General features: G+C 58.3%; 1 protein-coding gene across 1 annotated transcript in view; it reads left to right on the top strand.

The window, feature by feature from the left end:
* The window catches only part of TSPEAR (thrombospondin type laminin G domain and EAR repeats), a 158,629-nt gene extending 137,127 nt beyond the window's left edge, over window positions 1–21,502 (top strand). Inside the window, exons 5-12 of the mRNA XM_036912066.2 lie at window positions 427–583; window positions 1,726–1,857; window positions 2,466–2,692; window positions 4,021–4,207; window positions 5,392–5,621; window positions 15,375–15,562; window positions 17,601–17,702; window positions 20,972–21,502. Of these exons, the coding sequence (XP_036767961.2) occupies window positions 427–583; window positions 1,726–1,857; window positions 2,466–2,692; window positions 4,021–4,207; window positions 5,392–5,621; window positions 15,375–15,562; window positions 17,601–17,702; window positions 20,972–21,125 (1,377 nt within the window). The 3' untranslated portion in view covers window positions 21,126–21,502. The remainder of the gene's footprint in view (window positions 1–426; window positions 584–1,725; window positions 1,858–2,465; window positions 2,693–4,020; window positions 4,208–5,391; window positions 5,622–15,374; window positions 15,563–17,600; window positions 17,703–20,971) is intronic.
* Window positions 21,503–22,583: the final 1,081 nt, after the last annotated feature.

The following is a 22,583-nucleotide window of genomic DNA, read 5'->3' as shown; positions in this document are numbered from 1 at the left end:
TCTGGAATCAGGCCTGACGCACGGTGGGTGCCTTGTGAGTATATATCAGTGGCACGCTTGGCTGGGTGGGAGGGTGAATGACGGATGGAGGGGGCATGGATCGACAGACAGATGAGTAAATGGATGGACAGATCAACGGAGGGATAGGAGGACAGATATATGGACCATGGACAGGTGCCTGGATGGATACATGGATGGTTGGGCTGGTGCACGAATGGACAAGCAATGCAGCCCAGTCAGTCCGCGGCAAAGTCCCTTTTGTGGTTTAATCGCTTTGAAACGGCACTCAGCTCGCCACTGTTGCTGCCAGTCCTTCCCCGTGGCCAATGTGCAGACTCTTCTTTCCCAGCTCTAGCGATGCGTGGGCAGCCCGCCCTGCCCCGGGCTCAGCGGCGTGGGCTGGACAGGCTGTCCTTCTCTCTGCAGGGCCTGATAAGGCAGCTGGTCCTGCTGCCTGGCTCAGACGCCACCCCGAGGCTGTGTCCCTGCAGGAACCCCGAGCTTGCTGTGCTGTCCATCCCCCCCATCCTGAGGGGCCTCAAAGGGCAGCCAGAAGATAATGAGGTGCTAAAATATCCCTATGGTCAGTAGGCCCGAGCCACCTGCCCCCCCCACAGGGACGGCAGACCCAAGAGCCTAGACACTGACCTCTCCCGGCCACAGGCAGGGGGCGGCCCTCTCGGGGGACAGCTCAGGCTTGAATAAGTGGGCCCCCAGCAAAGGCCACCCATGGGCTCAGACATGCCCATGTGGCCCGCCTCTCCTCTGAGGGCACCTGGATGGTGGCCCCAGGGACTGCGGACATTGGCTTCTTTCTCTGGAGCCTCTGCCTCCCCGCCTGCCTGCTGGTTTGCCGCTTTCTCCCCACCCTCTCCACAGACGCCAAAGTCTGAGCCCGCCCCAGTGGGGCCCCTGACCTTCTTAGGTACTGTTTCTATTTTCTGTGACATGCACAGGGCCCCCGACTTCGCCCTCTTAGTTTGTGTCTGCATCATCCCCAGTGAAGTTCCAACACTGACTGTCTATTTAAACCACACCCCCTGCCATGGGGAATCCACAACCCCTCCCCACCCACCCCTCCCCCACAACTCAGGGAGGCGCAGGGATAGCTTGACCCCCCAGCCCCACAGTCCTTCCTTCACAAGTCAGGGGGACCCCCTGGAGCACACGGTTCCTTACAACCCAGTCTGAGAGTGGAGTTTCCAATTCCCAGCTGCACGATGCTCTGGGGCGTTCCTTCCCCCAGTGGCGGCCCTGGCCCCGTGCATGAAGGGGCCTGGGGGCTGGAGTCCTACCCCTGCGCCCCCACCTGGAGACAGGAGGTCCTAGCTGCTGGCTGCTGCGGGGCGGACATCACTATAGAGTGGCCGGGCAGCACGAGGCTGTGTGCCCGACCTGGGATGGGGGCCTACAAGGACAAAAGGCTGTGGAACTAGCAAAACACAACTTTAGGCAAACTTGTGCTGGTGCATCAGGAGGACAAGGTGGCGGTGGTGAGGGGGGACCGCCAGGTGCGGAGGGGCAGCAGGGACGCAGAGGGCCCAGCAAGGGCCGCTCCCCCGGGTGGCAGGGAGGCCAGTCTCCTCCCTCGCTGACCCCAGACAGCGCCCTCACGGTCCTGGCAGGCAAAGACAAGGGCAGGGCCGGGCCGCAGGCTCAGGAGTCCCCTGGCCCCGCCCTGCCCCACGGATCGAGTACCCACTGAAGTACCCTTGTCTCCCCCAGAGACCCACCTGAAGGTGACACTGGGATCCCGGCCTCCATGCACCAAAATGGAGGATGCCCAGTTCTGGTTCGACACTGGCCGGAAGGGGCTGTACCTGTGTGTGGGCAGCCAGTGGGTCTCCGTGCTGGCAGGTGAGGGGAACTCTCGGGCTCTGGCAGGGCCAGCGTTCCTGAGGACCAGGAAGCGACCCCCACGCAGATTGCCTCCTCCTGTGAGAGGAGAGCTGGGGACTCCCTGTGGGGCGGCCTCCCTTGGGGGTGCCCCTGCCCCTCATGGCTGTCACACTCAGATCAGATGCTCTCAGCCCTGATGCCTGGAACCCAAAAGCAGCACCATTTCCCACAGGCCTTTCCACGGCTGCTCCTGCTGGTGTAAGAGGCATATGGAGGTGCTGTGGGTGCAAGAAGTAAGCTGGCTCAGCCACGCTGGCGAGCCCTTAACCCCTGCCTCTAGCTCCCTGCAGATCCTGGCTTCATGTGGAAGCCATGAGCATAGGAAATGTCTGATAAGGACCTGACTTGGTTCCCCTTGGTCGGTGTCCCTGGGGGCCCTATGGTCCCTCAATCCCATGCAGGACAAACAGACTCCTTTGTCGGACCTCCTGGAGGGTGGAAGGGTGCTCCGGGCAATCCCCCGGCCAGCGAGGGCCTGCCCAGGGCCCCAGAGGTCACGCTCCCACACTGGTCCGCGGGGCTTCCATCCGGGAGGCATTAACTGGTCCCAACATTCCCATCACAAGCCAAGGAGAAGCTGGACTATGTGGAAGAACATCAGAGCCTGTTCACGAACTCAGAGACGCTGGGCATCGAGGTCTTTGTCATCCCCAAGGCTGGACTCTTCGTAGCCACTGCCAATCGGAAAGCCACATCCGCCATCTACAAGTGGACAGATGGGAAGTTCTCCCCCTACCAGAACATCCCCACACACCAAGCCCAGTCCTGGAGGCATTTCACCATTGGGAAAAAGGTGAGTCTGCATCGTCAACTTTCTCCATCCTTTTCATTTTGGAAAAACCCAGAGTCCAAAAGCTGGGGCTCCTGTTAACTAGATGTACAGGGAAAAGTACTTCTCATGGTTTCAAAGTCTTACTCAGATTCTAAAAAGCTTTCAAAGTCAGATACTTAGTCGTGACTCTAAATCCAGAATGTGACTTTGAGAAAGTCTGTTTGGCTTCCTACAAAACAGAAGACAAGATCATTCCTAAGGTGCTGCCCAGCTCTCAGGGGCCCCATGATTCCAAAGCTAAAGACTTGCTAAGCTCACGTGACCTGACCAGCCTTCAGTGCAGAGGGAGGGGGGCTGCAGCCCTGGCCCATCCCTGGCCCCTCCTTTCCTCACTCAGCACCACTAAGGACACATGTGGGGGTGGGGTGGGGGGTGGGGGAGGCCCGGCCCAGAAGGCTGAGGCTGGGGGACCCTCACCGGCAGCCCCCTTTCCAGCTGGGGCTGGATGGAACCGAGGGCCTGCGGGCAGTGGATCTGAGAGGGCTCACCCATCAGGACCCATTTTCCCATCCCAGCTCCTTCTACGCCCTTGACTCCAAATGGCAGTGTCCTAGGGACACCCCCCGGGCTCCTCCCCCGACCGCTCACTCACCAACACATGTGCGCCTTCTCTAGGCCCATCCGCAGGGCACCAAACAGCGAGCAAAATACCCAAACCTCCGCTCTCCTGTGGCCTGCAGCCCACCGTGGTCCAGCCGTGCTCGGGTCCGACGTGGTGGATGAATGGCTAGCCCTCTGGCTTTTGGGGGGATGACACTTTAAAGGCTTTAACTTTTTCATTAAAAAATAATTACTTTTTACATCAAAGAAAAATTGGGAAATTCAGAAAAACGAGGGGATGATCTCTTGTCCTGTCCCGAAACAGATGCAGGGTTTATTCTGGACATACGTGCTCCCAGCCACTGTGTGCATGACTCGCTGAGCTGCTGGCTCTTGCTGCGATCACACGGGTGTGACCTGGCCCCGGTCATGTCGCCTGTAGGACGTTCCCGGGTCATACTCAGCTGTGTGACAAACACATGCTCACTCTGGGACACAGGGCATTAAGATTTCCTAGTAGAAATGGAAGTAGTGGGCTGGTGAATATGGACCCTTTAAGGGTCTTAAACGTAATTAAGAGCAGGAGAGAGCCGCCCTCCCGGCCTGCCCCAGGGCCATCAGAGGGACGATGGCAGGGGCGCTCACACTCTGCCCCTTCGCCGTTTGGACAGAGACACCATCAGAGGCTTTTGGCAGCAGACTCCTCGTGCAGATCCCAAAAACCGAGGGTCCTGGATCCTGTCTTTCAGCTATTTCTGGCTGTGGCTAATTTTGAACCAAATGAAAAGGGTCAAGAGTTCTCCATCATTTACAAATGGAGCCAGAGAAAGCTGAAGTTCACACCGTACCAGAGGGTCCCCACCCACAGCGCCCGGGACTGGGAGGCCTTCGAGGTGGCAGGGGAGCACTTCCTGGCCGTGGCCAACCACCGGGAAGGTAGGAGCCTCCGACCCCGGGGAAGACAACCTGGGCGGGGCATCATGTGCCTGCAGGCTTCATTTTCATTAAAAACTATAATAAATTGCACTTGGCCCGATTCCTCCGGCTCTGCTGGCTGACAGTGGTGCCTAAGGGTGAACACACCTGTCCAGGTAGGAAAACAGACATGTAGCCTGTGTGGGCCCTAAGGAGGGAGGGTGCGGAAACATGGGGCACCTGGCTGCAGAGACTGCCCCACTCACTGAAGCTAAGCACCAACTAGCTAACTGGCCTCCCAGGAGGCGCCGGCTGAAATGGGTGTGAAGGTGAGTGACTGTCCACAGGCCCAGTGCCAGGCCGAGGACGCCGGCTAGGCAGGCCTGCCGACACCGTCGCTGGAAGGATGTGGGGCCTGGGTTCCCGGAGAACAGGCTCATCCATTCTGGACAGAGTCTGTGTGATGCATGGGTGCAGACGGGGGGCAGCCTGGTGGGCAGGGGAACCTGGTTTCTGGGCCAGGACCAGTGCTGGGCCAGCCCTCTGCAGTTCCCCGTCCTGTGGCCAAGGGGTGCACAGGGCCTGAGGCAGCAGTCGGCCCTGCAGGGTGCCTCTGGTCTAGGCTCTTGCGGGCTCCATGGCTCAGCGTTTACCCAGTGTGTGGCCCGCCAGGTGTCCGTGGTGGGCCTGGGGAGGAGATTCCTCCACTCTGCTCATGGGCAGGGCACCCCAGGAGCTTGCTCACAGGCGCTCCCCCCCTGACAGTGAGTGTGCCAGGAGGGGCTGGTTCAGCCAGGGACAAAGTGGGGAGGGTCCAGGGAGCATGATGTAGGGGCTTCCAGGCATAGGGAACAGAATGTGGGGAGGCCTGGCCTGTGGGGGCAGTGAGAGCAAAGGGGGGATGCAGGCAGTGTGAGAGGTGAGGCTGGGGGGCTGCGTTGGAGACACTGAAGGGCACATTGGGGGTCTGGAGCCATCCAGGCAGGGGGGCCCACAGGGGTTTTCAGTGGGCGCAGGGCAGGGGAGTGGTTGCCAGGGTGCGGCTGGGCAGCACAGCGCAGCGCAGAGTGGGGCTAGGGCCCTAGCAGAGGGACCAACCAGGTGCAGGGACCCCGGTGCAGGCCCAGGCTGGCCAGGGATCCACCGAGGTGGCGTGAGGCTGCAGAAGCCCGTCCCCTGCCCCGACACGGCCGATTGGCTTCCAGGCGACGACCACAACATCGACAGTGTCATCTACAAGTGGGACCCGAGGACACGCCTGTTCAAGGCCAACCAGACCATCCCCACGTCGGGCGCTTACGACTGGGAGTTCTTCACCGCAGGGCCCTACTCCTTCCTGGCAGTGGCCAATGCCTTCAACGGCACCTCCACCAAGGTGCTCTCCTACCTGTACATCTGGCTGGTCGGCTCCTTTCGGCCTTTCCAGTCCTTCCTGGTAAGCTGCTGCACACCACGCCAGCCCTGTGTCCTGGCGTCACCCCTGCCTGGTGTCAGTCGCCTGGCTGTGGGACATGGTTGGCATGGGGGCCAGGGACCCAGCAAGCCAGGACCAGTGCTGGGCCAGCCCTCTGCCCCAGACCCTCCTTGCATGGGTGCCTCCCCTCTGGGCCCAGGCCCTCCTCGCCTGGTGCCTCCCCCGTCAGGCTCAGGTGGAGTCCATGTGGCCCACAGCAGCCTGCCACCATAAACATAGCCCAGGGAGCCCTAGGAGGTGGGGAGGGGGCCCCAGCCCTGCCCTCCTGCTGGTGCGGATTTCCTGAGCAGGCCCCCAGCCTGGCCCACCTTGGCATCGGGTGTCAGGTGCCTGCCCTGGGGCAGCCAGGCAGTTGGCCTCTGGCCTGGCCCTGGGGGCAGTGGGGGCACTCTCCACTCCTGCTTCCCACCACCATGGCCCTCTGCTGGTTCCAGTCTCCATGCGCTGGCTGGCGAGATGGCTGAATCAAGCCCGGCAGCGAGAACTTATTACAGTGCTAAGTAACCCAGCCCCATGTGGGGGCCCAGGTTCTGGGCAGGGTGATGAGAACTGTGGGCAATGCTGGGTGGGGCCTGTGTTTGCCCATGCTGGGCATGAGGAGCAGGAGCTTGCTGCTCATCCGTTCTCCGGATGAACTCATGGGAATTCCCTCTTTATTTGCTGGAATCAGAGTGGACAGGAGGTTACTGCCAAGGGGAGTCCCCTTCCTCCTTGGAGCCTTCCAGAACATCCCCTTGCTCGGCTCTCTGCCCCAGCAGAAGTGCTCCAATGTCCCTTTGCACCATGAGTCAGTGACCGCCTGGTGCCCAGTGAGGGCCCATGCGTGTGATGCCCACAGCCCAGCAGCTGTGGGCAGAGGAGGGGCGGTGCAGGTTCTGGACCTCCAGGAAGATGCTCAGCAGGTCTCTGGGAGGATGGGAGGGGAGTTGGGTTTTGCTGTGTAGCCCCTGCATTTAGACCAGAAGCTGGGTGGAGGCTGGTGGGCCTTTAGGGCTGCACCGACTGGAAGCACTCTAGAACAGTCTGCAAGCACCATCTTTCTGGATATGCCTGGGGAGCACATGGGGGTAGTTTCAGCACCAAAGGGAGAGGTGAAATTCAGGATTCAAGGAAGAGCATGGCATGGGGAGCTTTGTGGGCACCGAGATGCTGAAGCTGGGACTGTGGGTGGCGGGCTCACAGACACCTCATGCCAGTAGCAGCCCCTCCCCCAGGCATTCAGGGAGCCACCTGCTGCCCACCCCAACCCCCAAGGCTGAGGCCGCGTCTGCACAAGCTGCCCACTGCCCGCCTTAGGTCCAGTGCCACAGCCACAGCAGAGCCTGGGGCTCTATCAAGAGTGCCCATGGCTGGGGACACCTCCCTTAGGGAGTGACATGAGGACAAGCCCCAGAGGGCAGGGGAGCTGGCAGGACTGTAGCTGGCATGCAGGCAGAGGGCAGGCTGCCAGGAAGAGCCCCATACTGTGGTGGTCCTCCAGCTGCTGCCAGCCTCCAGAGGTGCTGGGCAGGGGAGAGGGAGCCAGGGGACCGCCATGCCAGGTGGGGAGGTGGCAGTGCCCAGGGAAAGCATGGACACCCTCAGGAAGCAGAATTCTCCAGTGCTGTGGGTGGGATGGGCAGCATGTGTGCCTGGGGAAGAGGCAGTGGGACCTCGAGTCTCCTGGCACAAGGCCAGGGGTGCCATCTGAGATGGGGCACGCTGGGGGGCACGTGGGATGGGGTGAGATTCCCTGCAGTGGTGCGCTTCCCTAATGGCCTGGGGACGTGAGCAGGGACAGAGGCTCCTGCTGGCTGCGCGGCGACCCCGTGAAGTCCCCGCATCATGAGTCTCACCTGCATCCTCCCACTAGGCCCCCACAGCCACAGGGAAGTCCTGCCACAGGTCCCTCTAACACCCGGGAAACCGTGAGGCTGCCACCCTGCCACTGGCAGAGCCAGGCCTGGCACCAGAGGGCATGAGGCTCGCTTGCTCAGTGCTGGGTGGCCTGTCTCCAGGACAAGTGTCTTCGCGGTTCGCCACTGCTGCAGTGCTTCACGGGCACTGGGGCTCCAGAATCCAGCGTGGGTGCTGTGCCCTAGCCAACAGTGTGCCTGGGTGCGCTCTGAGGGAACGGCATTGTGCAGCGGGCTGGCCTGGGGTCTGTGTGTCGGATGACCGAATCTCTGACTTGGAGTTAGGCTCCTGGCCTGAGACTGGGGGCAGCAGGGGAGGAAAAGCCAGGATTCCTAGTGAGGTCTGGGCAAGCAGGGACGGTGGTTCAGAGTGAGGATGATGGCCGGGGCAGCAGTGGAAGGTCCCGCAGGGGCTGGGAAGGGTGGGCAGGTGGCAGGCCCTATGGACTCTAAATCTCGGGCCACCAGCGTCTCAGGGGCACCCAGACAGCCAATGGGCTGGCGGATGCCCTGCCCTGAGCCCGCCCAGCCTGAGAAAGGGTTTCAGGGCTGTACTTCTGGAGGGGATGTAAAGACACCATGGGAAGGACAGCCTGTGACAGCCACAGCAACTGAGGACTTTATTCTGAAAGAAGGTTTGGGTGGTTATTTCTGGTTATCAGAGAGCCAGGGTCAGGGCAGTAGCCTCTGTGTTTCCTAGGAGCTGAAGTGCAGGCTTTCTGGGCAGCCACGCCAGGTTGTCGGGCTGTCAGACCATGCCTTTGATATGAGGAGGGGCCTGCAGTTGGGTTGTGGGGTGCACTTTGGAGGTTATCATCCTATAACTGCTAGCACTGTGTTCCTAAATTTCCACATTTGAGCAGTTTAGAAAGGTCTTCATCACAGCCCTTCATCCAGGGCCACAACCAGCTGCCCCAGCTCTGTGGAGCCCAGCCGTGGGAAATGCCACCACCTGCCATCCTCACCATTAAACACAGGCAACTAAGGGTCTCCACATGTTTGGCCAGAGGCCCCGACCCTGGAAGAGTCAGGTGGAAATACATACACGGACCCACCCACACCAGAAGGAACCCTGCTCCGTCCAGACATAGAAGAGGATTTTTAAAAATTGTGTTCGTCTTCAAAAGTACCCAAGAAAATACGGCATTTATAACGTAAAAACAAAACCCATTATTAGGAAGGTGTTCTTGGACCAAAACCACACTTGCAGGCATTATAAGAAGATATCATCAACGTGATTTGAAAAGAAAGGTAGGGAAAATCTAGAAAAAAGAATAAAAAAGATAGATTCAATCCCAAAGATCTGGAAGCCAGCTCAGCAGAGTTCCAGGAAGAGCAAAGACAGTGAGGGGGTCGTCCCAGAAAAACTAGAAACCCCCCAGACCTGCAAACGTGCGCCAAGAGGGCGGAGAACTCTGGTCGCCACAGCTGCGGCGGAGGGGAGACACCCGGCCCTCCTCTGCCTCGGGACGCGTCCACGCACGTGGCCTCGGGGGCCACAGCCAGGGATGGGCACAGGCTCACCCCCAGCTGCATGGACGCTGGCAAGTGTGGGCCCCGAGGCCACCCCGTGGACACCCAGAGGAAGAACTAAGTGCATGTGACAAGGGTGCAAGTGGGACCCCCCAGGAGAGCACGGAGCAGCTGGGCTCACGGAGAGGGGGCGGGGCTCAGGGGAGGGCGGGGTTCACAGGGAGGGCAGGGCTCACCGAGAGGGTGGGGCTCGGGGAGGGAGAGAGTCAGTGAGGTGGGGGATGGATTTAGGAAGAAGTAACCAGGAACTGGCTGGACAGCCACCCTATGGGGCACGCAGGGCCCAGGCGCGAAGTGAGCCACATAGTGTGATCATAGCACAAAGGGAGTCTATTTGACCCACATGGGGGACTGTCCCCAGGGGGGGCACAGAGCTCGGCCCACCATCAAAACCACCCAGAAGGGAAAGACCACAGTGGTGCCCTCCACTGAGAAAATGGCATTATGTGGCCAGGATGGTGTAAGTGCCAAGGTAACTCAGTTTTGGAATCATCCTGAGGATGATGCTGGGGGACTTGGCCAGGGCCCAATCCTGAGAGCTTATGTTGGGGTTCGTGAGCAGAGGGACATCCCAGCAGCTTGGGGGAAGGGCAGGGGAGGTGGAAGGTGGCCAGGACCCCCCTCCTTCACACCAGCTCCCACAGTGAGGCGTGAACCGGACTCCAGCTTGCCTGTTGCAAATCAGAGGGGCCTCCTCGGACCCATGAAGAGGGCAGTCACCTCAGCCCAGGCAGGGGCAGCTCTGTGTCGGGTTCTAGGCCAGGTACAGGCAGGCTGGCACCCCCAAACAGCAGGACCTGATGGCCCCGGGCCCCACCTGTGCCTGGGCTCAGCTTGCTTCACACCCCCATGGTCTCATCCCAGGAGCCCTGAATCCCCTGCTGGCAGCCTTCTTGGTTCTCTTGGAAAAGCCTCAATCTACCACGTACAGGGATGTTTAGAGATGCATGTGCTCAGCTGTGAGTCCAACTCAGACCCATTTCACAGAGGAGAGGATGGGCAGCGAGGGCCTGGCCGGAATGCATGGTGGCAAGTGGAAGGGCCCGTCCACAGGTGCCCTGCATCCACGTGCAGTTCCCCTTCCAGGCCTGGGCTGTTGGGATGGAGGCAGGGCCGCGTCCCCGGCCGGGATCGGGAGTGAGAGGTCACTGCATGGCGGTGACTCCCTTCCCCTTGGGGCCGGCCCTTTGACAGACTACGTGCCCTTCATCCAAAGGGCCAGGACAGGATCCTGTGCCTTGCCGGGCCCTCACCCAGGGTGCCCGGCAAGGCACCCTGGAGGCAGCTGGGAGGCATTCCCAGGATTTGGTGGGGGTGGGAGACCAGCCATCCAGGAAGGTGGACGCCACCCTGCGTTTTAAGGTAGCATCAGAGAGCCAGCTCCAGTCTGCACCCGGCCCCTGTTCTGCGGGCACCCTGAGAGGGGAGGCCAGCGGCAGAGAGGCAGAAGCAGGCTAGCTGACCTGAAGGAAAGCAGGCCAGGGAGCATGGCGTCCAGGAGCAAGGCGGCCCCAGCTGGGCTGCAGTGGTTGTGGGGGTGCACCTGCCACCCTGCAGGCAGAGCTGCCCGGGAGCTGCAGCTCTGGGGCCCACGCCCTGCAGGCATCGGAGGGAGCAGCAGCTTCCCACCCTGCCCGGAGGCCGCCTTCTCCTGTGAGCTGCAGCTCTTCACACCTCAGCAGTTCCTCAAAACCCACAAATGGCACTTTCATGTCGTGCCAGCATTTCGTGCTGTGTGAGGCCTCAGGTCCTGCAAAGCCTCAACGTGTTTACTGTTTGGTGTGGGGTTTTCATCATCTTTCATGACTGAGCTTTGACGCTGCAAAGGCTGGGTGCAGAGAAGTGGGGGTGTGGGTGGAGACGGGCCGCCCTCGTCGGGCCCCTTCTGCAGGGGTTGGCAGGGCACTGGGTGCAGGCAGGTGTTGCAAGGCGGGGCAGGAGTGGGCAGGACCCTGGAGCTGCACAAGCCAAGCCTGGTTTGCACCCAGGGGTACTGGCCGCCCACCCTGGGGCACATTGCTTGGTCCGTTCCCTAGGTCTCCCACCTTCGCACCAGGATTTCTAGAACCTTCCTTCCACTGGCAAAGACCAAGGATCCAAGCAATCGAGAGGGGAGGCTAGTTGGCCCAGGGAGGTCTGAGCTGGGTGAGTCCAGTGAAGACAGGCTGTGTCCACAGGACATCCATCCCCAGCTGCTGGGTTTCTGTTCCTTGGGCTGGCCGGCTCGGGAGCCTGTGGTCACAGTCATCAGATGTAGACCCAGCGTGGGGAGGGGCCAGTGTTTGGGAGGGGAGCAGCTGACCAAAATTCGGGTTTGTTGCCTGGAAGGGGGGGCCTGATGGACTTGCTGTGGGCGAATGGGCCGGCTGGGCCCCACAGGACCCCAGTGGAGGGGATCAGTGAAGCCTAAGGAAGCTGTGAATTGGGGCAGGTGCAAGGGATGGCAGAGGTGCACAGAGTTATCAGCAGGTGTGTGAGGGTGCTGGGTGATGCCGTGGGCTTGTGGGAAAGTTAGTCTCCACCAAGATCATAAATGTCCAGAAACAAATGAAAAGAGAGAGGCAAGAAAGTGGGTTAAGGTCCATTTCTGTAAGGAGTGTGGTGCAAGGGTCCCTCTTGGGGGTCAGCACAGCCTGCACGATGCTGGCAGAGCTGGGAGGGACACCCAGAAGTCAGCCAGGGAGGTGCTGCCCCGACAGCCTCCTGGGACGGGGTCGTCACCCCCACAGCCTCCTGCCTGCAGGGAGGATGGCAGCTCCCCCAGGGCCCTTTGTGGGGCTGCCTGCCTTCCCCTGGCAGTGCATCGTGCTCCCCAGGCACTCCCAACCTTGATTCTTTGCTTCTTCAAAGCCAGAACCCAAGGGCCTCCTGGGAACCCAAGGACCCCACAGCTGCTCTGCTGATGACTGGGAGCCTGCCCACCCCCGAGGGTGGCTGCCGGGGGCTCCAGGGGCTCCTGACTTCAGGTCCTGGGAACACTGTCATCCCCGAGAGGTGCTCCAAGCCCACAGGCACCGTGCCAGGAGCTGCCAGGGCAGGACTCCAGGGGAATTCCTCTCAGAAGGAGGGAGGGAAGGGCCCGCCCAGCCCAGCAGGTGCCTGGCCTCCTGCACTCTGGTGCCAGGCAGGGTTTGGCGGTGCTGTTTGATGTGGGGATTTCTCCCCTCCCAGGTGAGTCCCCAGGTGTTTAGAATCAGTGGCCTGACAGCTCCCCAGGCCCGCACACCTCCCGCCCTGGCTGGCGCAGCCCTGGGTGGAGACTCCCCACCCCTTCTCTTCTGAGCGCAAGGAGCGCTGCCTCTGGCCCGCCCTGTGCCAGGTCTGGCAGCCCTGCGTGGGGAGGTGGGCCACTGGCGGGGACCCAGAGGCTCCATGTGGGTCTCTGCCAGCCTCTGTCCATGTAAATCACCGGACGCTCGATTCAATTTGAGTTCTGGATAACCAACAAATAACTTTTTAGCAAAACATCTTCCAAGTATTTCATGGAATTTGCATGAACTGAAAAATCATTATTCATCTGAAATTCAAATAGAATGGGGCACCCATATCTGCTCTGTCTGGCGCCGCGACTTGGCTAGGCACACAGAGCAGGGCAGGACAAGTGCCCCCTAAACCATGCCCACCTGGCCTCCTCCTCTTTGTGCTGCTGGCCACTCCCTCACGCTTCCTTCTCACCTCCAGGACTTCTCCTGGGCTCCCAAAGCCCTGACAGCCCCTCCTGGGCCCCCATCTGTATGTCCCTTGCTGCCAGGGCTCAAGACAATGCCCTGCCCGAGAGCTGAGTAGCTCAGAGCTGGAAGGAAGCCGTGGCAACTGGGGGGGAATCCTCTCCTCAGACCAGCTGCTGACCCCTTGTGTTGTATGGGCGTGCATGCAGGAGTATGTGCACACATATATACACACAGGCAAGCATGCATGTGCACACATGTGGAGGTACATGTGTGTTATATACATGCATTCATGTAGGGGTATGTGCGTGCCCATGTGTGCGTGCACAGGTGCAGGTGTGGATATGTGTGGGTGTGTAACCGTGTGTGCATGCACAGGTGTGTGTGCGTACACAGGTACATGTATTGCAGGATGTGTTGCCCGTGTGTGTGCACAGGTACATGTGTGTGCCCATGTGTGTGCAGGTATGTGCAAGCAGGGTATGCATTTACATGTGTGCACGTGTGTGGTTTCCCACTGATGTGGTTTCTGCAGCTCAGGCTTGGGAGGAGCCCGTGATCCAGCGGTCTGACTACTCCTGGGAGGTCTCGGTGACATCAGCAAGCTGGCACGAGTGACCCACTCCGCACCTAGTGGATCTAGCCATCGTCCTCTGTGAAGCAGCACAGAGCAGATAATTTTGATGGCCCCACCATGCTGGGTGTCTCCAAGCCTGCTCTGGAGTTGTGGGGCGGCCCTGGGGGCAGAAATAGTGCCACGTTAATGGGCCAGAGCAAGGAGAGGATGCGCTAACTCAGAAAGGCCTCAGCCCAGCTCCTAGCCCCGTGACACAGGTGTCCTGGCCCCTGCCCCTGCCCTTGTGCGTGTTACTCTTGGAGCCTAAGCTCCCTGCTTTCCACAACTCAGGACGGGTCCAGACCTGGTTCTCGAGCTGTGGCTCAGCCCATCAGGGGCAGAGCCCAGAATGTTCTCAGCCAACGGCGCCCTCTGCTGGGCATATGGAAACACTGCCCGGCTGGCCCGAGGTCCCTGTCCAGCGGTCACTTACCAAGGCCCACCGGGCGGGCCAGCCAGGCACTGAGACTGGCAGGGGACGGAATGCAGGCTGGGAAGCATGTCTTCACAAGCAGGAAAGTGGCATCCAGGAGTCGAGGCGGGGGCAGTCTGTTCCAGAGAGTGTGTACCCCTTCTACCCAACACCTCAAACAAACGACGGTGTTTTCCCGGCTCCCAAAAAGGGCCTGGTGCCCCGTGCAGTCTTCTGGTCCCCTGAATCTTGATCCCGTCCAATAAATTAATGAATATAAATATACTTTCAGCTATAGGACTTCCACTTGGCTCCTTTTAGAGTTTTTGTATCTCTCTGAATTTTCCTATCCTGTGGCTCATTACAATAGATTATCATAGTTATTGTAAAGTTTCTGTCTGCTAGCTCCAACATTTATACTGTGTTGTTTTATTTCTGTTTACTGTTTATTTTCCTGATCATAGGTCCCATCTACCTGCCTGTTTCCCACTGGTTTGGTCTTTAGCCAGTTCTTTCAGCCTCTCAGCGGCTTTTTGCCTCCAGGTTCCTGGAATCTTGCCACATGTGTGTGCAAGACCAGGGCTTGGGAGAAGCTAATGTGGTTGAACATCTAAACCTATTGGGGCCCCCCTTCCATGGTCCCTCCTCTCCAGGATGTTCCCCTTCTGTCTCTAAACTCACCCTGGACTCCCCTGTCCAACCAGTCTTCTTGTCCCTCAAGTGCCAACCCTGTGGGCCATGGGATAAGGCACGTCCTCAGAGGAAAAGCTACATGACACACACGCTTCCCTTTGCTGAGGGTCCATGTGCGCTCCAGCCTGTGCATGCCCTCGGCCATGCTCTGGAACCTTCAAACAGCTGTGTGCACTTTTTAAGTATTTCATCCAGCATTCATAAGCTGTCGGCAGGACAGGCAGTCTAATACCATAATATCTCCCTCAGAACCAGGAGAAAGTCAGGAGACAAAAGTTTTAAAGATGATTTCAATGCAAAGTGTACCCACTGGGCTCCTGCAGCCCTCACCAGCCTGGAGATGGGGTCAATCTAACCCCCTTTCAGCCACTGTAGGAACTGAGACCCCAGCATCCTCCACAGGCTGTGGTTTGGGCTCCCAGGGGCATTTCCATGCTCTCCCATCAGCCACAGGCCCTGCCACAGGGAAGGTAGAATGTGATTCGTGCAGAAATAACATGCTCAGGAACCCGGAGACAGAGCCAAGTGAAAACCTCAGTACAGGGACAGCATGTAGTAAGGAACAGAGGTACAACGAGGTTGCTTTGGAGTTCAGAGCTGGGACTGGAGGAAGCAGGGAAGGCTCCCTGGAAGAGGTGTTATAGCAGCTGGACCTCACCAGACGGGCAGCCCTGGGCTGTGGAGAGTGGGAGGCACAGATGGCCAAGAAGCACTTCACCTAGATCTCTTTGGGTATGGGTGCAGGTGGGCACTCACATTCGTAAAGGGGGTGGTGGTCGGTTAGGCTGGGAAAGTGAGCAGAGCCAGGCGGGCGGCACGGCGTGAGTTGGAGCTGAGTCCGCGGTGCCGTGGCTGCCCAGTCCCCGCTCACGCATGCCCTCTGCACTCCTGCCCCAGACGTTTGGCGCCGCCGACTGGGAAGTGTTCCACATTGGAGAGAGGCTCTTCCTTGCTGTGGCCAACAGCCACAGCTACGACGTGCAGATGCGAGCACAGAACGACTCCTACGTCATCAACTCGGTCATCTACGAACTGAACGCCACAGCGCAGGCCTTTGTCAAGTTCCAGGAGATCCTCACCTGCAGGTACACTGAGGCTGGTGGCCGGTGGGGGCAGGCGTGGCCTGCGAGGGACATAGCGGCAGATGAGCTCTTTGGCGTCATCAGCATCTCACTTCCCATGGGGCCTGCCTGGAGGAGGCAGCATGCTGAGCCTCAAGGGCAGTTCCCAGAGCCTGATATGGGGCACCCATTCCTGCTGGACGTGCGTGCCCCGCACCTCCTCCAGGGGCAGCTTGGCGTTTCTGCGGCTCTGATTTGTGGTCTTGGCTCTAACTGCTTGCTGTGTGGGTGCTCAGTTGTTGCAAAGAGCGGTTTTTATTAAATTCACAGCGTGGTGCAGCCATCGTCACAGGTAATCTAGAACATTCTCATCACCTGGCCCTCCAGCTGTCTCTCGCTCCTCCCACCCACAGCCCCCAGCTACTGCCAATCTGCCTTCTGTCCCTGTGGATCTCCCCTTCCGGGCTTTTCATGGGGGTGGAATGCGTGGCACAGCCTATGTGTGTGGCCTCTTCCTCGCAGCACGTTTCCAAGGCTCGTCGTGCTGTGGCAGGTCAAGGCTCCGCTCCTTTTACTGAATACTGTTGCACTGCATGCACAGACCACACTCACCCACCCAGCTGCCTGTTGATGGGCATCCGGGTTGTCCCCGCCTTTTGCCCAGTGTGGTCCTGAAGGGTAAAAATATGCATCCAGTTGAGCACAGGGCCACCGTGCAGCCTGGAGGCGCAGCCGGACACCTTGCTTCCTGCAGTCAGAGCAAGTGCGGCTTCCTGCAGGAGCTGTGGTGCAGACAGAGTGCCTCGGAACTCTGCTGTTGGCCTCTTTTCCTCGTGCCTTAGTTGTAGAACCCATCAGACTGTCAGAATGATGCTGTCCTCGGCCACGCTCATGGCAGGCATGGCACACTGGTCCTCTTCCATGGCCAGTGGAAGAGGGAAGGAGGGAGGAGCGGGCCCTACTGGCCTCAGCCTAGCCCAGCCCCTGTGTGTCCAGGACCTTGTGGGCCTCTGCCTCCAGGCCTGTTGAGAATCCTGCTCTGGGCCAGCACCCTCAGTCCCTCAAGGAAGGTGCCCACAGGCGAGTCTCCTCCAAGAGGGCCCCTCTGCTTCCTGAACAGGCTGCCTCCCTGAGGCCACAGGACACGGACGCACCAGTGGACTTTGGCAGGCAACCCACTCCTGCTGCTGGCGGCTGTGGCCTGTTTCCTCATCCTTGACACAACTGTGCCCATTTGCAGCAGGGAGCCAGCTTCCAAGTGTAGAACATTTCTCTGTCGGCCCCTAAATGAGTGTCCAGAAGGAGCAAGCAGGTGACCTCGTGGCCCGCCAGGGTGCGACCAGCCCTCAGTGAGTGACCGCAGGCCTGGGGCTGTTTCTTTGGTTATTTCAGCCTCTTTCAAGTGACCCTCACTTGGCACTCCCTTCCTAATGCTGGGCACACAGCCCGAGTGTCCATGGATGGATGATGGATACCCCAGATGTGGTCTGTCCACACAGTGGAATGTGTCCATCCTTAGGAACAAAGGGATCCTGACCCCTGCCACAACACAGGTGACCCTTGAGGACAGGATGCCAAATGAAATGACAGTCACAAAGGGACAAATACTGTAAGATTTCCCTACATGACTGCCCAGGAGCATTAGATTCAGAGCCAGAAAGCAGATGGTGGGGTCAGGCGCTGGGCTGTGGCAGTGAGCGCCTCGTGGGGAGGGTTTCAGCAGGGAAGATGGAAGGTTCTGGAGATGGCGATGGTTGCACAGCAGAGCGAGTGCGCCCCAAATCCCTGAGCCATACACTTTGAAGTGATTAAGGTGGCGAATTTTAGGTTATGTGTACTTTACAGTTTTGAAGTTGTTTTGACCTTTTTTACGACTACTCTGCATCTCCCTGGAGTAGACCAGCTCACCGTGTGGCTGAGAACCTCGCGTCCCCTGAGGGCCCAGCCCCTCCTCTGTGGATTTTGAGGTGGGGCCTGGGCCCTGAGCTCTGGAGTCAGGAGGCCCCCCTAGCAGTGTCTCTCATGGTCTTGCACCCTGACGTCTGCTTGCTGGTTTCCACAGCGCCCTGGACTGGGAGTTCTTCTCGGTGGGAGAAGATTACTTCCTGGTGGTTGCAAACTCCTTCGATGGAAATACCTTCTTGGTAAACAGTATTATTTACAGGTAAAGAGCTGCCAAAGGCCCCTCCTTCTCACCCCCCGTCACCTGGGGTGGGCTCCCCTTCCCTGTAGGTAACCCAGGCTCAGAGCCACTCACAGGCCATGGGGCCCAGGGGGCCACCTGGTTCTGGGCATGCCAAGTGCAGGCCGAGTTGCGGCCATGTGTCCTGTGAGCTAGGTGGCCTGACAGTCATGCTGACACATGCATGACTATTGATTCTGGTCGGAGGGGCTGCACTTGGACACACCAGCTTGAGCTATGGGCACTTTATTCCATCACCCACTCCTGCCCAGGCCTGCGGTGGGCCTGCCCACCTACTGAGGGTCCTCCATAGTAGTGCCCGTCTCACAGGCACGGTGGCATTCTCATGAGAGTCTCCCTGGAGTTTTCCCAGTACTGTAAGCACAGCACCCGGGATGTGTTCCTTCCCGCGTCCAGCTGCTCATCGTGATGACTTTTGCGTCTAGCCACCCCACCAAATTACCTTATCAGTCCGAGCTGCTTTTCTTAAGAACTCATGGGATTTCTAAGGACGTAACTGCATCTATGAATACAAGCAACTTCGCCTCTTGACCTCTCGTGTTCTTACCACATAGGCTAGTTTTCTTAATTAGCTAGAAATCCCCGAACAGTCTGGAAGGAAGCAGCGAGGGGCAGTGGACCCATCTTGCCAACTTGGTGAGGAAAGTCACGCCTTTCGGTCGGCTGGAGCAGCCGCGTGACACCTGTGGGGTTTCCCTTGGGGTCCTTTAGCGCGTGGCGTGGTTCTGCTCCCATAATCTGCTGACATAATAATTTATGAGAGACTTCCTTGCGTTCCTGGGATGAACACCACTTAATGACGCTGTGGAAATATTTAGCACGCCATTGGCTTTCAGTTGTTTATGACTGACTCAGATTTTTGCATCTTCCTAGCAAATGAAAAATTGGCTGTGGTTTCTTTTGGGGACCTGCCTTTATCCAGTTTGATATGAAGCCTAACTTAATAAATACACACTGCAGTTTTCCAGTGTTAACAAATCTCTCTGTAAAACAGGATATTTGATTACAGAGAGCTTCACTGCTAAAAAAAAAAAACAGTAGCAAACTGGGGAGACGCAGCCCTGGGATGTGAACCCAAAGTGTGCTCCACAGACACGAGAGGGGCTGTTTTCAGAGGAAAGTTTCTGCTGGGTCCCCACACCTGTCCGTGCCATGAGGGGTGCAGGGTCCCCACACCTGTCTGCGCCATGAGGGGTGCAGCCTTGTTCAGTCTCCTTGGGCCAATGCGGCCTTGCTGCTTGGCCGCCTCCCCAGCCTGTGTCTGAGCAGCAGCGGGACCATCCGGGGCCTGGCTCTGCCTTGGAGAACACACCTCATTTGTGGTTCTCCTGAGGATGCTGAACGCCGTGTGGCCTCCTGTCAACACGCGGCCTCCAACCCCATGTGGTGCTGGGCCTCAGTTGGCCTGGTGAATCCACCCTGTTTTCCCGCATAGCTGGATTTTGGGGGAGGCGGTTTTGTCTTATCTCCACCACCTGTGTTATGGACCAGAATAGGTGAAATAGGACTTCTTTACTTTCTTTATGATTAGGTTAAATGCAGTTATAAAGCCCTCTGAGCCTGATTCCTTTTTAATAGTGTCTCTTGAACAATTTTTCCAAGTTTGGTTATTGGTTTAATCAGCTTTGTCTTCTCTTCTACCTTTTCTCTTCTGGAGACGATTTCGGTCATCTCTGTCTTACCTGAAAAATCAAGTTTCTCTAGACTTCCTGACTTGTTAGAACGTAGAGTTTTCAACATGACAAAGTAGTTTGCAGATTCATGTAGAAGAATATATTTTCAAAGATGGCCAAGAAAAATTTGAAGGAGAAGAGTGAAGGGGGGGGCTGGCAGCACAGAAATAGTGTTAAAATAAATGCACATGTAGGTGGGAGAGAAATCAGCCCAGAAGAGGGCCGGCCATTCTCCATCATTTAATGGAATGCAGGCTGTATGTCAGTCCAATGAGGGAAAGACACAGTACTTAGTATCAGTCTCATGTAATGTTCTGTCTGGACGAAAACAAAGCTATTCCCCTGCTTCCTTTTATATACAAAAATAAACTCTAAGGATTAACTATCTAAATGTAAAAAATTAAATGACACAAATCCTAGAAGAAAAGCTGTGACTGTGTGACCTCACAGCTACACTGAAGAGGTGTGGGGACTGCCTGACACAAGGCTGGAAAGAGGTCACCACTTTGACTCTCTCAATTTAAGAGTTTTATATGGAAAAAGACATCCTATCAAAATAAAAAGACAAAGTATTTCCCATACATATGACAGAAAAGGAACCCCTGCAAATTAATAAAATATTTTTTCCTAATTCAGAAAAATGGGCAGAGGATATGAACAGAAATTATTGGAAGAAAATGTAAAAAATGTGAATAAACATATTTTAAGTTGTTTTTCTCCAAGCACAATGCTGATGCACTCCCCCACTGTTTGGAGCTGTTTAAAGGCTCTGGTGCTGAGTGTGGGAGGGGGGGCCCCATCCCACCAGCCTTTCTGGAACATACATCTAGAATTAAAGTTAAAATTATCAAATTAAAATTAAGACTATCATGCCTGTTGACCCAGGCACCCCAAGCTGGGGACTCCAGCCCACAGCAATGCACCTGCCTGTCTGCAGCCTCGGGAAGGGCTCAGCCTAGGGCCTTGGGCTGCGGTGGGAAGGCACTGGGTGCACAGCCTAGCTCAGTGGGAGGCGGTCGCAGAGTGGTGAGCCAGGGACACACGTCCTTTGTTGAAAGTCAGACGATGCCTCACCTGTGTGGTGACCGTTGTGCATTTGAGGGCACATGTCTCACTATCAATGCCAACCCCAAGAGTGAGTGAGGCCTGGCTCAGCCCCTGCAGTAACCCGTTGGACCACCAGGATCCACCCCTGTCCCCTGCCCCTTGGGGGCGCCTCCAGGACATGCTGGTCCAGGCAAAGATGCTGGGTGGATCTGAGGAGCTGTGGGGGTCTTAGAAGGGCAGGTTCCCCCTTCCCAGCCTCAGTTTCCCTCTGCTGGCTAAGAAGGCCCCACCAAGCCCAGGTCTCTGTGATTGTGACTCAGAGGCTGATGCCCCCCCACCAGCAATGCTGGCTGTGGGGGCAGGGCAGGCTGGTGGAGGCCTGGAGAGCATCCCGGAAGGGCCAGGCTGCAGACCGGGTGTGGTGGGAGCCCTGGGTGGACGGCAGCCCTGACCCGGCTACCACCACATCCCTGCAAGCAGCCTGTCAGGGCTGACAACATTTCTCGGCAGGTGGCAGGGTTACGAGGGCTTCGTGGCTGTGCACAGCCTCCCGACCTTTGGCTGCAGAGACTGGGAGGCCTTCCGCACCACCACCGGCTCCTACCTCATGTACTCCAGTGCCAAGGAGCCCCTCTCCCGTGTCCTGAAGCTGCGGACGGTCTGACAGCTGGGGCCCGGGATGGTGCAGGCCTCGCTGCATCCCAGAAGCCTGCCCGAGAAGCCCTGGCATCTCCAGGGTCGTGCCTGGGAGAAGCCTCCATCCTCCAGCCAGAAGACCTGTCCACCTCTCCTCCCTGGTGGCCGTTTGGTGGCTCAGGGGGCACTCCAGCTGACGAGCAGGGCTGCTCCTGCAAGTCTGGCATCCTGCTTTAAAGGAAAAGGTCATACAAAAGTTTACCTCAAAACCAGTGGGGCCTCGTCCCCTCCCCTGGTGACACTCTGCCACTCGCCCACCCAGACGCGGGAACAGGCTTAATGCTGTTCCATGGATGTCATGCCAGCTATTTATTGTACTCTGTCTACACTGAAAAATATTTATGCTGCTCTTTACAAAAAGCAATGGCTTTACTGCATGTTTTTGGTGGGGACTTGATCCTCTGCGAGCAGGTCACAGGGTGGAAAGCTCTCGCCCGGCCACTGCAGGGGACATGCTGTTGGAGCTCCAGTCACCTAGCTGGAGGGCACCTCGTCCGCAGGGAACGCCTCCTCCAGCCTGTTTACCCACAGGTGCACTAGGTCAGGAACCACAAGCGGTGCTCCGCATGGGTCGCACTCCTCCCCGGGGCCCGCCCCAAGGTACCCTGCCAGTCGGTGCCTCTGCCCGGGCTGGCCGCCAGTCCTGCAGCTGGCCTGGAGGGCGTGCAGGCTGGCCTTGGAGGGCCTCCTTGGGGCCAGCACTCTCAGCTCCTCGCATCGAAGGTCGGACTGACACCAGACGGGCTGCCTGCCTCCCTGGGACTGCCGCTGGTCTGTCAGGACACCTCCCCTGCTAACTGGGAGGAGGAGGAGAGGGGCCCTCCCCACCGGGCAGGCCTCCCAGGTTGAATGGAAATGCTCTGTGCCAGCAGCTTTGCTGGAAGAGCCCTGTGGGGTCACATCCGGCCAGGAGACCAGAGGGGGTCTCAGGCCAGGCCTATCCCCTTGTCCAGGCCCTGCTGGCTCTGGGGAAGAGCTGCACTGCAGGGAGGGAGTGGGCGCTGGGCCACCTCCAGCGGGTGCTCAGGGGCCCGTGATGGAGGGCTCACACTTGGCTCAGCTCTGCTATCTCTGTCCTGAAATTCCCAGTGATTTGTCTCCCCCGAGGTCACCCAGCCAGGGGCACAGAGGCAGTTCCAGCCGCCAGAGGCCTGGCTCCCGAGGTAAGGTCCCCCTGAGACCCGGAAGGCCCCCGCCCCAGGAAGGATTCCTCCCCTGAGCCTTCCCCTTTCAGTCCAGGCCAGACGGGGGATTTCAAGACTGTACCCAGGGCCCATGTGATTTCCAACAGCTGAGATTTTTCTAGAGCCTCCTTCAGGCCAGCGAGTGGGACACGTGCCACGGGGGGTGCTGGGGCTGACCTCTAGTAAGGATGACCCTTCCAGGGAGAGTGGCAGAGATGGAGGGGGTGAGGGGGCATCTGGAG

This window comes from Manis pentadactyla, chromosome 1 (genome assembly GCF_030020395.1).
Source record: "Manis pentadactyla isolate mManPen7 chromosome 1, mManPen7.hap1, whole genome shotgun sequence".
NCBI lineage: Eukaryota > Metazoa > Chordata > Mammalia > Pholidota > Manidae > Manis > Manis pentadactyla.
The sequence above is the reverse complement of the archived record's forward strand: the minus strand, read 5'-3'. Positions and strand labels throughout refer to the sequence as shown.